At 46.2% G+C, this 13,703-nt stretch overlaps 6 protein-coding genes across 6 annotated transcripts; 2 read left to right on the top strand and 4 right to left on the bottom strand.

Annotated features, from left to right (window-relative positions):
• Positions 1–881: 881 nt before the first annotated feature.
• On the top strand, positions 882–2,192 carry ANOM_006195 (25S rRNA (uracil2634-N3)-methyltransferase; the record flags this gene model as incomplete). The annotated part of the gene is made up of 2 exons (XM_015551452.1): positions 882–1,023; positions 1,120–2,192. 2 exons carry the CDS (start codon positions 882–884, stop codon positions 2,190–2,192), a joined length of 1,215 nt encoding a protein of 404 aa, XP_015406012.1.
• Positions 2,193–2,290: 98 nt separating this feature from the next.
• On the bottom strand, positions 2,291–3,762 carry ANOM_006194 (protein fyv10; the record flags this gene model as incomplete). The annotated part of the gene is made up of 4 exons (XM_015551451.1): positions 2,291–2,722; positions 2,779–2,973; positions 3,029–3,568; positions 3,635–3,762. Coding segments are annotated over 4 exons (1,287 nt in total), but the record flags the coding sequence as incomplete, so codon positions are not given.
• Positions 3,763–4,069: 307 nt separating this feature from the next.
• On the bottom strand, positions 4,070–6,053 carry cbf5 (pseudouridine synthase CBF5; the record flags this gene model as incomplete). Its single annotated transcript, XM_015551450.1, has 5 exons — positions 4,070–4,538; positions 4,608–4,834; positions 4,913–5,544; positions 5,609–5,765; positions 5,873–6,053. Coding segments are annotated over 5 exons (1,473 nt in total), but the record flags the coding sequence as incomplete, so codon positions are not given.
• A 320-nt stretch (positions 6,054–6,373) lies between these two features.
• ANOM_006192 (uncharacterized protein) lies at positions 6,374–7,639 on the bottom strand (the record flags this gene model as incomplete). The annotated part of the gene is made up of 5 exons (XM_015551449.1): positions 6,374–6,765; positions 6,816–6,858; positions 7,212–7,309; positions 7,359–7,537; positions 7,605–7,639. The coding sequence occupies 5 exons, from the start codon at positions 7,637–7,639 to the stop codon at positions 6,374–6,376; spliced, it is 747 nt and encodes a 248-aa protein (XP_015406007.1).
• A 2,633-nt stretch (positions 7,640–10,272) lies between these two features.
• On the top strand, positions 10,273–11,284 carry ANOM_006191 (prephenate dehydratase PHA2; the record flags this gene model as incomplete). The annotated part of the gene is made up of 2 exons (XM_015551448.1): positions 10,273–10,368; positions 10,418–11,284. The coding sequence occupies exons 1-2, from the start codon at positions 10,315–10,317 to the stop codon at positions 11,282–11,284; spliced, it is 921 nt and encodes a 306-aa protein (XP_015406008.1). The 5' UTR covers positions 10,273–10,314.
• A 197-nt stretch (positions 11,285–11,481) lies between these two features.
• On the bottom strand, positions 11,482–13,481 carry ANOM_006190 (translation termination factor eRF1). Its single transcript, XM_015551447.1, has 5 exons — positions 13,328–13,481; positions 13,222–13,271; positions 12,032–13,163; positions 11,807–11,953; positions 11,482–11,737 (listed from the first exon to the last, which is right to left on the bottom strand). Exons 1-5 carry the CDS (start codon positions 13,446–13,448, stop codon positions 11,688–11,690), a joined length of 1,500 nt encoding a protein of 499 aa, XP_015406009.1. The 5' UTR covers positions 13,449–13,481; the 3' UTR covers positions 11,482–11,687.
• Positions 13,482–13,703: the final 222 nt, after the last annotated feature.

Raw genomic sequence — 13,703 nt, 5'->3', positions numbered from 1 at the left:
ATCTCCTGTAGTCCGCCTACTCTCTACATTCAAAGTTCAAAACGGACACCAGAACTGAACAACGGCCTTCTGGAAATTATCTAACATACATCCCAGGGAAGCAGAGGCAGTTTCATATGGGTTGTGTTCACTGTATGTAGATCTCCGTTCATTCAGAGCCCTTCCACATGGCTTATAGGTGAGGAAGTTTTAAAATACCTGACACTTTGTGACTTATATCAGGCCCCCTAACACTATCGTTGATACAAGTATCTGCTTGCTATCTACATGGGAAACTGTACAAGGATACATTATTTTAATTGCAACAGTCAAATATATTAAAGAAACTAGTAGTATCTCATGTATTATCCTCGATGGTCTAACGGTCATGATTTCCGCTTGTCATCTCAGATGAGAACAAGCGCGGGAGACCTGGGTTCGACTCCCAGTCGGGGAGAGTTATATTTTTGGTGAGAGTTGAACCTTTTTGAAATTCTCTTACCCTGCAATGTCCTCAAGTTTCCCCCTTCCTGATCTATCGTCAACTTTACCTGCCAGTATAATAACCACCCCAGGATGTATTATATCAGTATCGATCGGAAGGGACGGGCCGGCGCTTTGTAAGGCGCTCTTTAAAATCGTCATAAAATCGAAGATCCTCAGCCAAATCTAACCTCGGTGTGTCTTCAGGGCCTGCAAGCAGCCCCTTCTTGGAACAGATCAAATCAAACGCTCTTCCTAATTTGTGCAGCACAAGCATCAAGTTGGTTATTGTCAATCTCTGCCCGCCAGGCTATCTTCGACCTCAGTTTACCTTCCAGAAACTAGACAGCATGCCGAAGTCGAAGAGGGCACGATTGCATACTGGCCATGGAGGTGGCAATCCAAAAAAACCTCGTAAAATGCACACCTTCTCCAAGCTTTCGAGCACTATTCCGTCCGCGTCGTCTTCACCTAAGCAGAATGTCGGCAAGAAGAACCCTTCGCGTCAACGGCCGATCATCCCCTTTAGGAAAAATGATCGAATTTTGTTAGTTGGAGAAGGTATGGTGCCCCCCCCTCCTGGATTTCCTTTGAATTTTATCATCATGCCGTACAATCATGTAGTGTTTATACCTCCACAGCTAATGGTCTGCGCAGGTGACTTCTCTTTTGCCCGCTCTTTAGTTGACCAACATTGCTGCAAGAACGTCCTGGCTACATGCTACGATTCTGAAGAAGTATTGTACAGCAAGTACCCCCGGGCTGAACCTAATGTTCGTGGAATTCTTAGTGGCGCCCCCAAGATGAAAGACGATACCTCGGACTCAAGTATCGCTATCGAACTAGAGAGCCAAAACCAAAGTCAAAACCAGGAATGCTATCGTGACGATGATTATGAGAGACACGGAGGAAGGGGAGAAAAAGGACTAGATCAAGACAAACCAAGGCAACGTCGCCGGCCCAATGTCCTTTTCTCAGTCGACGCTCGGAAACTTGGCCACGCCTCTGGAGGAGGGAAAGAAGTACGCTTCGGATTCCCTCGCCGGGAACGTAAACGCCCTGCATGGCAAGAAGCCAAGAGGAGCAGTGGCACCACAACCCTTCCCCCAACCAGAGGTGGACCATGGGACATTATTTGCTTCAATTTTCCCCATGTTGGAGGCTTGTCCACCAATGTAAATCGACAAGTTCGTGCCAACCAAGAACTTTTGGTTTCCTTTTTCAAAGCTTGCGTACCGCTACTGTCGTCTCATCCCGAAACGGGTGACAATGTAAACGAGGATGGGTGGGATTTTAGCACCGAAAGCGGATCTGACTTCGATGGTGAGGATAACGCTGATATGCCGGGCTCGCAAAAAGACATGGCACAAGAGAGCAGAAAACTCCGGAATGAGCCTGGACAGATCATAGTCACACTATTCGAAGGAGAGCCGTACACTCTTTGGAATATCAAGGATCTTGCGCGCCATGCCGGTCTAAGGGTTGTTACTAGCTTTAGGTTTCCGTGGGCATCCTACAGAGGATACTCTCATGCTCGGACCTTGGGCGAAATTGAAGCGAAAAATGGAGGAAGGGGTGGTTGGAGAGGAGAAGATAGAGAAGCTAGAATGTACGTATTTGAGCTAAAGGAAGAGCGCATAGTGCCTACGATGGATTTCCAATCCTCAAAGAGGGATAAAACTTCGAGGAATAAGAGATCAAGAGCATCGACTAGTGATGATAGTGACTGAGAGGCCAGAGAAACTGAAATTTCTTATTTCCATGCAGTCTGCGGTTCATCCCCGAAATGAGAGCGAATGAAAGAAAAGGACGAGAATCGGGTCCGTGGCTACATGATGTAAACCTTTTTTAATTCATTCTCATCAAAAACTTCGCCGGTTGTAGGGTCCTTGACCTTGCCAACTTCAACGCAACCAACTTTCTTACTCATTTCTAACAAGCGCTGTTGGCCATAAATTCGACCATTTGGTAGAACAATCGGATCAGTCTCAACATAACTTTTGGTATGGTGGGCGTAGGGCATGTTGCGCGCAAGCTCATGTAACTCAGTTGAGCATATGGGACAGACTGTCGTCGTAGTGGACAGAGAATTAGAGCTTGAAGACGTATAAGCCGAATGGCAAGATGGTGTCTTGAGAGCTGATAGCCCGGCAGACAGAGCAATGTGTAGTAAGGGGCGCGACGGCAGTGATAGGAGTTCATGGTGAGTGCGAACAAAGAGGTCAGAAAGGTAACTCCACCGATCAGGCGCGTACATCGACTGGTCATACGTTATTAGAGTCTATGAAGAAACTGATCTAGGAAATGATATAATACCTTATACGGCTCGGCAATCGTGTCCCGGGGGAAAGCTAGAAGGCCTGCCGCCCGATGAATTTCTGCTGATTGCGATTCAATATAAGGACTAAGGAATCTTTTTGCGTGCACCATAGCTTCAACAAGCTTCCCTTTGTCACCAGTCCTTACCATTTCGATATATTGCTGCAAACGTAGCTCAAACTCCAAATTATGCTGCAATCGAATGTCAGTAGGTCAGTTCGCAACTTATGTGAACCCAGACACAAACCTGGCTCTTCTTTAGCGCTGCTTTATTTTCATTGCACCATTGCAGAGCGTCCTTAGATTCCCCACGACGCAAGCTTTCAGCAACCCGCTGGCACTGGATGAAAACATTGAGATCTACGAGATCCTCGACCTCCTTCTCATGGGCCAATTGCCGGGCACTTTCCGTATAGCCCGACCGCAGCATATAGTCTGCCACAAGTCTATCTAGCCGGACTCTCGACCACTGATCATACTTGACATCTGCCAAACTATGTATGTGATGAAGGTTTTCCAGATGCTGTATACGCTTTTTTGACTGGCCATGAATATTTTTCTCTTCCTGATGCAAATTCTCCATCTTTCGCTTGAGGCCTTGCATCCTGGATATCATAGCATCTAGAGCAGCGAGCGTTTGATCTGGTGTTTGATCATTGCACCGCGAGACACTGGCAGTTGCTTTCAGTGAGGGGATAATATACTCCCTTTCCCGTTCCACAATCCGCTGAACTGATTTGAAATTCTTTCGTGCAAGTTCGTGAGGTAGTCGTAGGAGGGGTTGGTCCTACGAGGGAGAAGGGAGTCAATATATAATTTGAACCCAAACCTGATGATATTGGGTAGGCATTACCAAAAGCAGATGATTCTCCGCGTTTAGCTTTGTTGACGTGAGCTCCGCAGCCATGATTGTCGTAGATTCCTTAGGTAACCGATCCCTCATCGACACATGGAGTAGAAGGTGAGATATCAATCAGCAGTACGTGTCGTATGTACCGTGGACCTGGGTAGGAGGGGGAAGTGGCACGTACATGGAAGACCCGGCACCAAGGTCACGATACCTTGGTCTCAGCCACTTGACCAATCGGCTTTTAGACATCCTACACCACAACAAGACCTACGAGTAACAAGTATTACTCTCATGATGCCATTCTCCTTCTTGTCTTTTCCCTAGAAAGATCTTGGAACACGTTTCCTAACCGAGCGAAACTATTATTCAATAGAAAATCACTAAAACAAAACAAAACAATGGATGTTGATTTCCCTTTTCAACCCAAGACTCCGATAAAAGAAAAACATGTATGATACAGGAATCATGCCCAGGTGATGCCCCGATAACGATTTAGAGACAGGTGAAGTTGGAATCTCCCAGACAGGAAGACTAAGTTATCGGAAGCAACCAAGGGACTTCCTGGGAAGCCTTAATCGCTGTCATCACTCTCCTCCTTCTCCTGCTTGGACTTTCGTCTCTCTTTCTTCTCCTTCTTCTCCTTCTTCTTGCGCTTGCGCTCAGCTCGCTCCTCGGGAGTCTCTCCCTCATGTCGCTTACGTTTCTTTTTCTCGTCCTCCTTGGACTCATCAACCTCCATCTCATTTGGGGGCGACGAGGGAGCTTCGGCCTGCTCAGATGTAGAAACAGCCATCTCGCTCTTAGGTGCTGGCTCAACTGCCAATTGCTCGGAGGCCTCTGGCGCGCTGTAATCTTTATAATCATTTTTCCACTTGGCAGGTGTCGCTTCATTGGCTCGACCATACTTCTGCATCAGGCTATCAGTGGCAACTCAAAACACAAAGCAAAGTAAAGGGGCGGAAGGTAGAAAGCGTACATCTAATTTCCCAGCCGATTTAAGCTTCTTCTTCTCCAGAGCGACAGGGCCCAGACCCCATCTCCGTGGGTAAAGATCGCGTTCCATGATACAACGCTTAACCTTGGCAACAACTCCGTGGTCACAGGTGGACAGCTCCACGGTCGACATCTGAGCAATGGCTATGGCAATGGCCTCACCCTTGGTAGTCATAAGTACAACTTCTTCGTTGACATCAATTCCAGCCTCTATCTCACGTTAATCATCACTCTTCTGGGAAGTCATATGGCACCATATGAATGCGGTAAGAGCGGATGGAAACATACCAAATCTCAGAAGACCGGGGATCATGAGCTTGGCACCGTAGCATACGGCATTCACAGCGCTGTCCTTAACAACAATACGCTTGTAAGTTGTGAGTAGGGTCTCAAGAGGCTTGATGACTTTACGCAGATACGACTCATCACGCTGGTTGTCATACATCCACTGAGCGTCGAGCACATCGTGTAAAGTCACCAAACCACTGTTTTCATCCATAGCTCCACTTCTTACACGTCTGAGCTCTTGCATATGCGCTCCAACACCGAGCAGGAGGCCCAAATGAACACAAAGAGTTCGAATGTATGTTCCTGCCTCGCAACTGACCCAAAAGACACCAAGATGCCGATCATTGTCGAATTCGTAAAGTTTACTCTCGTGTATCGTCCTGATACGGAGCTGACGCTTGACAGCAGAGATCAGTGGAGGTCTCTGGAAAAGTGCACCGGTCAACGTTTCAAGAGCTCTTCTGAACTGCGCCTCACCACCCGGGATCTTGTCGTGCAGGCGGATCACGCAGACGTATTCTTTTCCTGCACCCTGCTGCGATTTAACCAGACGAGTGGCACGGTCAATACAAACAATTAAACAACCGGTGACCTTTGGGTCAAGAGTTCCGCTGTGTCCGGTTTTTTCTGCCCTGATAAAAAATAAAACCAAGGGATTTAGCAACTTGTCCTTTGTTTTGGCCTTGGTGGTATTACCTCAAAATCCGCTTCATCCAAGCAACCACTTCATGACTGGATGGGTTAGATGGCTTGTCGAGGTTGATCACGCCAGAATTGATATACGACTTCAAGTCACGTTTCAGAGGAGAACAACCGGCGGGAATTGGCGTGAAATGACCAGTCCTGACGAGGACTGTAAAAGTACAGTCAGTTAAAGTTACTCACTTGAGCAAGATATGAAACCATCAAAGCCAGAATACCAATGAGCTCTGCAAGAATACAGGTAAGATGCGCACGTACGTTTGTCATAATTCTTCAGTAAAAGTGGCCAGTCAGATGTCGAAATGTTGGAAGCGCCAGCCTCTGGCTTGATTGTATAGTCGATCTCTTCCTTAGCCAATGCGACCGCCATTTTGAACAGGCTTGCTCCGAGCGTGCAGAGTAGCCAAGTAAGAGTGCGCGCAGGTTGGAAAAGAACGCAGGAAAAATTGCACCTACCGAGCTAAAGTTTTGGGGGCGCTAGCGAGAAAGCAGTAATGGGAAATTTTGAAGTGCGGCGACCAGTCTAATGACAAAATAGGCTAGCGCAAATCCCCTTACCAATTGAATAGACATCCCGTGACTTGAATAGCAACCGATCCACAGCTACGAAAAACTCTGAAGTCCTTGTTGCAATCGACGATTGCTGCCGACTAAGGTATTTTATCTAATTACAGTGTCTCTAAATGCCCAAACTATTCACCTTATACTTCGGCGCCGAGGCTATCATTATCAAATTATAGTACAACTAAGACAGTCGTTTTAGCCTCCGCCCAGTCTTCTGCCTGGTCCTCTACTGCTCCAAGGGCTCTGAAAAGAGCCCCGGCCTTCTTCGGGGTTCGGACGGTAAGCTGTTCCATAGGCCCGGTGCTGACTGGGGGTATGGGCGCTAAAGATTCTCCGCACAACAGTCGGCGTGATGATGTAGTTCCTACCACCTCCAAAAGTCGGATATATGCGTGAGAAGAAATCATACATGTGTGCCGCGACTATTCCCATGCTCTCACTGAATGCTGCATGCCACCCGCTAAGCACAAGCGTCCAGGTGAGCATCGCCCATGGTAGGAATTCAACAGGCAGTTGGACCACGAAAAAGGAGGCTTTTCTACCTTGGTTGTCCTGGGCGAAGGTGTAGACAAATGCGATTATTAGTGCTGCCGAGGGTTAGTGTGTAAAATTATGCTGGATGCTGCAGCGACCTCACCATGGGTGAAAATTACATCATCTAATAGGCAACCTGCGGTGAGCTTTTAACTTGTCAGCACAGGGGGAAGGCTACTCGACGAAGTGAACGGATAAAGGCATATTTGTTTTGCTAAGACATAGAATAGAATTCTGATATGTAGGGCACCATAACCACCTACGTGAATAGAGTTTAATCACGTAGGTTATCTCAAAGGCCGTCCCACCATACCTGCAACGCATGCAGCCCTAAATGATAATGCGAATGTGGTACTGTATGAGATGCAGGGGTAATCTTCCTCACTTCCAGGAACCGCTTCAGCTAGATGAAGGCTGGGCGGGCAGATATGCGAGGTAATAAAGGCAGAAAAGGTAGGGTTGCCAAGACACTGAGAAACGAAGCTTTCCCATAACTTACCGTAATAACAGTGGCTACAAAGAACACGTACGTGAAGAAGTCACCCGGTAAGTTGAACCGCGGTGATGACGCCTCCAAAGCGCTGCCATACTTGAACACTACTGCATGTTAGTGGCGCGGTTAGACCAGGCCATCACAGATTCGTACTGAAGTAGAGATCAAGTATAAAGTCAAGGCGAGGCCCTGTCAAAAAGAATGACGAGAATAACCTCCATGCCTCAGGAAGTAGCTTGAAGACTAGCTCCGGACGGAATATCACATATCTACCACTTAGTAGACCGCCATAGACAAGGGCAGACTGAACGAAAGTAAGCGTAACTAAAGTCCTGGTATTTCAAGAATCAGTCATTTGATCAAGGGGTTGGCAGCTTGATAGTGATGTAGGATGAGTACCTTGTCACAGGCGGCACAGACCAAAAACGATCCATTGCATCTATGTGAGTATAAGAAATTGAATAGTTAAGATGAATCAAGAATAAACAAGACACGTTGCAAACATCATGCAGTGCCTGACTTAGATCACCTTGGTTGTTCGAAAGTTAAGGAAAGGAGGAGGAATATGTTGTGGGAGACAAAATATAAAAGCCATCCACTAGTGCAATTTTTGCGGCAGTACCTTTTTCCGGTATCGGTCAGAGAAATCTTTTTAACTTATGGAGTAATATCGTACGCAGTCTTTTACACTCTTTTGTATTGTATCCATGGATTTGAGCGTTTCTTGCAGAATCATTGTTAATTGGTATTAAATATAATACCAGCCATGATACTCTTTCATCTAAGATATATATATTCTCTCTCCTGCAGTTAACAGCTAAAATATTAGAAACCAAGGTATTACTAGAAAAGACAAATATGTATATAATACATAATTTTTTGACGCTTTTTCTTATTGAAATATAGTTATGATATCTATATGATAGTATCGTTGCTGCGGTGGGCTTATTCCACTCAACAAGGCTTCCAGCTCTTGCCACCTGGCAGTGTTGTCTACGACGTCATGTCTGCTTGAGGTCTCAGAAGGAAGATTGAGCCATGCGGATCAAGATGAGATGGTTCGGGACTGTGGACTCGTTTATTGTCTCATTTAAATTCTGTTTGAATGAGGCTTTAGAAATTATCGAGCTCGCAGTGCAGCCTTATAGTTATTTCATTTGACAGTGGGCATTCCGAATGGTTGGGCGATGACTACTATAACTAGTTAATAGTTGGTTGGAGGTGTACAATTATGAATCGATCGCAGGAGTCTTATTCTGATATTTGCTGCGTGAAAGCTGCCCTGACTAGATTACTAGTTTAGAGAACAACTTTGTATTTACCCAAATAAAGCAACCTCGGTTCCTAGAGCCACGTCGCAGAGTAGGCCGTCTTTGAGACCTAGTCCCGACCATGAACTAAATCTACTGCATGAAATTTCGCATCAATGATGACTTTCCATGGCTCCTCTATAAAGTTGGTTTTAAAATGATGATCATATCAACAATCTAATGATGAATGAATGGTTTAGGCTGCATAGTTGTAGAAGAGATCAAGGTCGTAGCATGGCGGCCGAACTTATATACTAGTGCTTTGCTTCAAGTCGTGGATTCCATCTCCTGGAAGCATGAATACTGAGTTCCTTACCCAAGGGGATGCACACTAGCTTGTGCCGGGAAACTGTATATCGAGACAGTGCTCGTGGTGATATAGAGACGTGAAGCCCATTCCTTACACTGTGCTTGTAAAAGCAGTACCGCGTACTGCCAGGCCTCCGTTCTTTCCTTCAATCCATACGTCCCATACTGCATTGTCCTTTCCAGACTTTGGCTTGCCACAGATGGTTAGAGGCTCATCAACATAAAGAGGAGCCAAATTTCGATAGTCAAGTTCCCTGATGATCTGGTTTGATTTGGCGAGATGTGTTTCAAGGACAGCGAGCAACAATGTCAGAGTCAACGGCCCATGCACTAGCAGGTTCCGGAAACCTTCTATATTCTGAGTATAAGCTTCATCCAGGTGAATGGAATGAGCATTGAACGTGAGAGCAGAGAAGCGAAACAGCAATGACCTTGTCGGCTTGATTTGAAGGCGATATTCGGGGCTAGAAGGAGCTTGAGATAAACAAAAGAAAATAGGAGTCAGCATGTACGTTTTAGGCGTGTTGGATGAACTTGCGCACGTTTTATAACTCGTTGAAAGTTATTAAAATTCATCTTGTCATAATTCAGTTCACCTTGTGTTTTCTTCCGCATAAAAGCCAGATTCCTATTTTCAATGACCAAAGCATGGCCAGCTTCGTCTCCAGTCTCTTTCCCTACCCGCTCTCTGATACTGCCCTCCCCCTCCCCCTCTTGTACCACGCCCATTCGCCTCTCTATTTTAACTATCACTTTCTCCGCTCCTTCATGTCCCTTGACTATCACGTCACGAATTGTTTCGATACAGACAGCTCGAGCGCCATTAAGAAGTAGACCTCTTGTGACGGGAAACCTGACACTTCCACCCGCCCATAGACGTCTTTCAAAAGGTTCACCGGGACTATGTAAGACATCAGTACCATCTGGTAGTAACTGTGATAGTGTAACCTGCGGAGGAAAATAAGCCAAGTGATGGCCGGCCGGCATACGAAATGCACGAGTGACCGAGGGGAGGGCCGTATGAATATGCGACGATACAAGAGGCCCCGGAAGAAGGTCAGCTAATGTCAAGCTCAGGAGATGGGAAGGTTGGGTATGTAGATAATCAAAGGTCAAAGGGAGTATCCGTGATGTTAATTCGCGGTGCAAACGATCGCAAAGTGACGAGTATGTTCGCAAAGCGATTGCCGATCTTCTTCCCCCCAGTGGGAGTAAGATGTTCCTCTTCATTCAGAAAATGGGGCTTATAATGATAACAAGGCTTTCTTCTGGGGTTTAGCAGCAATAGGAATAGGGAATGGCATGGGACCATTGCAATGTGATGGAAGAAGCTCGCTAATTAAACAATAACCAATATTGAGTATGTTGTTTGACTTGTTTGCTTCAAATACGTTCCCCACATATATCTTGCACTCGGAGATGTCTCTCGGCTCAAGCAAGTACAGCGGAATATCCTCACTCTCTCCCTGGTCCCATAAATTCCAACAGCTATGGAGAATGTTACTGTGACATTCCTGGGACCTGCTGCATCCTTTTCACACCAGGTCAGGATACTAAGCCCAAAAAATCCAATATCATTAATCGGAATTCTAGGCTGCTGTTGAATTCTTTGGGAGATCTGCTGAATTGTTACCTTGTGTATCATTCACGGACGCTTTCGCCGCAGTACAACAGGGTGAAGCAGATTTTGCTATCATTCCTTGTGAAAACTCGACTAACGGCTCAGTCGTTCAGACTCTTGACCTCCTGGCAGACCCCAAAGGCCTTTACGAGGACGTCGAGGTATGCGGCGTGCATTATTTGACAGTGCACCATTGCCTTTTAGCCCGAAGAGGTGTATTCTCTAGTCAACAGGATTATGGTTCTGTAGCTAAGCTTTACACCCACCCGCAAGCTTGGGGCCAATGTGAAAGATTCCTTGGAAAATACTTTAGAGGCATTGAAAGGCAGGATGTCTCATCAACTTCCAAGGCTGGGGAGATTGTTTCAAAAGCAAAAACAGAACAAAGCGCTGCAATAGCTAGCCGTTTTGCTGCTGAGTTCCATGGCCTGGATGTTTTAGAAGAGAATATCGAAGACAAAGCCGATAATACAACACGCTTCCTGGTGCTGAGGAACAAAAACTCGGACCGTACAGCTCCGCGTCCTTTCGGAGACTTGAATAACCGCCACGTGCAAGGAGCATCTGCACCAACAGTAAAGAAGACCTTGATATCGTTCATGGTTCGTCAATATGCCCCTGGGGCATTGGCGGAGGCTTTGTTAATATTCAAGACCCATGGCATGAACCTTACAAGCATCAACTCCCGGCCAAGTCAGAAGAAGAATTGGCAGTATGTCTTCCTGGTTGAGTGCCAGACAGCCGATACTCTAGAGGAAAAAGGCGTGGGAGTTGAGATTCTGAGCTATTTGCGCAATGTTACCGAGACTTGTAGATATTTGGGGACATGGTCTGAGTGATCATGAACAATGTGTTTAGTCGATAATTGCAAGTGCAAACTTGTAAACTTGTGGGTAATCGTGGGTAAAGGCCAGAGAAAAGTAACTTTCTAAAATATATCTAAGTAAATGCACAATACTGAATATACACGCAAATACGGCAAAGTAATCTAGAAGGACAGGTGAGAGTTCCCGCCCTTTTCTCCTTCTCCCCCCATTTTTTCTTTTCTTTTCTTTAGGCATGTATAAAGAGTGCATGTAGGAACAATGAACAGAACTGGACAGTAACACCAAAAAGGCATATTTTTCTGGGATAAATCAATCCTAACTCGCTAGCTCAAATGCCACAGGGTTGATAATTTCTTATGGGTAGCTGCATCGTATTACATCCACCTTCCCTGTGCCAAGTACACCTTGTGTCAACCTAGACCGTATAGGTAACATAAATCTCAATAGTACGGAGCTTGGATGGCCCTGTCAGGTAGCATAGCTGTTAGAAATTACCCAATAAACATTCTTGCTGGAAAGTGTGCGCACGCATACCTTTGAGCAGCTGGACAGAGCTCGGTCCAGGCAGTATGGTCCTTACCAATGAAGCGATGGTTTTACCATCAAAGCTGCCTTCATGCCACAAAGGGCGAGCCGTCAAAAGACCCACTTTGGGGACTTCTGGCCTTTCATCCTCGCTCCCTGCGAGGTCGCTGGACCGTCAATCTGTAGTAATTCGGCGTCAGCAGGCTAGTTAACTAGCGTTGACAACAAACATACCGTCATAAAACTCGTCCTCGTCATCATAGTCGGCAAGCTGTTCGAAATTGACCTTATACCGGAGGATAGCTCCAATACCACCAAAGCCCTTAACAAACTGGTTACCCTCACTAGACTTGTCAGAAACGAACTCCAAAGCCGCACCAAAATCTTTATAGCTCTCTGCAAGCCACTCAAGGAACGAGGACTGATCGACAACTTCCATTTCAGTGTTGGTTTCCTTATCGAGGAACAATTCCCGGTTGTTCTCCTCTTGAGCTTTGGTTGTGTGAATGACAACTTCAGAACCGGTCGAGTCCTTCAAGACCCATCGGGTGACATCCAAGTTCTCGTATACAATAAGTGTCTCCGCTGCGCCAAGTTCCAACGCCTTGAGAGTATCATCGATACCGTAGCAGACTTTCCCGGTGTCTTGGCTAATTTCCTCGAAATACTTGCCAATGAGTTTCTTTTCCTGCACAAACTTCACATTACTCAAAGTTTCCGACGCGAGTTCGATGGCCTGATTGAAACCGTTCTCTCCTCCGTAAGATACATCAACGACTTTGATCACCTTGGATTGCAACCGTTGATCGAACATATCTGACTGGTTGAGGTCGTTCTTGAAGTCGGCAGAACCAGCTAAGATCAAACCCGCAACGTTAATCTTGTCATTGGTTATGTAATTTTGGACGGCCAGCTCAGCAATTTTGCGTACGTAGTTATGGCGCTTCTCTTCACGAAGACGCGCAAAACGCAGCGCTGATTGACCACCACGGCCGTGTTTCTTGGGCAAATCGACGCTCAACTTCTGAAGGACCTCTCTGGTGTTTCCACTAAGCGTGCCAAAAAGTGCACCGTTTCCATCCATAACAATAAAACCGAATTTTTGGTCCGATTCAAGAAGCTCGCTCAGTGCCTCAGTGTGAAATTTGTTGTCACACAGGTAAAGCGACGTATTGATAGGCTTGAATGGCTCGAAGTCGATGTTTATCTTACGCTCCTTTCCCTCAGAGGTGATAATCTCACCGCAGTAGACGACAAGGCCATTTGGGGGAACCTTGTTGTAAAGCTTGAGACGCTGCTGCGTGGAAGTGATGGCGGACAGAACAGAAAGGCGATTGACCCGGGATTTGATATTGGAAGCAGTGCCCTACAGGATCTCGGTTAGCGTCTCTCTCTTCCAAAATGGAATTAACCAAAACTCTTACAAATTCTTCAGCCAGCATTTTTGCCGCCCTAGATACCTGATCCTTGGGAGCTGAAGTGTGTAGTGTTAGCTGCGATCTGCAATGGTGAGGCCGTGGAAGAACCTACGGATGATAAGAGAGATCATCGAGGTGCCATTTCCTCTGGCGGCCTCCAGACGTTTGATTAGTTTTTTAACCTTCCATATTTCGATGTTCTTCTCCGCTTCATTCGCCTGAGCCGCGCTCATGTTGGGCGACACGACGATATTGAACGACTGGGGGTAGAAAGCCTAACGTGTGTACTTGACCGAAAGTGTCAACTCGTGAGCTCTGTTAAAGATGAAGAATAAAAAGAGTATTGGGGTGAGGGGGGACAAGTGTAAAGACAGCGAGGAAGAAGAAACAAGTAATAAAGTCGGGAACTGAGGGTGATAATTTGCATACCTTGAAGCTAGTTCAATGTGCCGTCCAAATCCAGTAGCGGGGGTGTTTTCAGCAAATTT

The sequence above is a fragment of the Aspergillus nomiae genome, assembly GCF_001204775.2.
Source record: "Aspergillus nomiae NRRL 13137 chromosome Unknown contig00174, whole genome shotgun sequence".
NCBI lineage: Eukaryota > Fungi > Ascomycota > Eurotiomycetes > Eurotiales > Aspergillaceae > Aspergillus > Aspergillus nomiae.
This window is presented reverse-complemented; position numbering and strand designations above follow the sequence as displayed.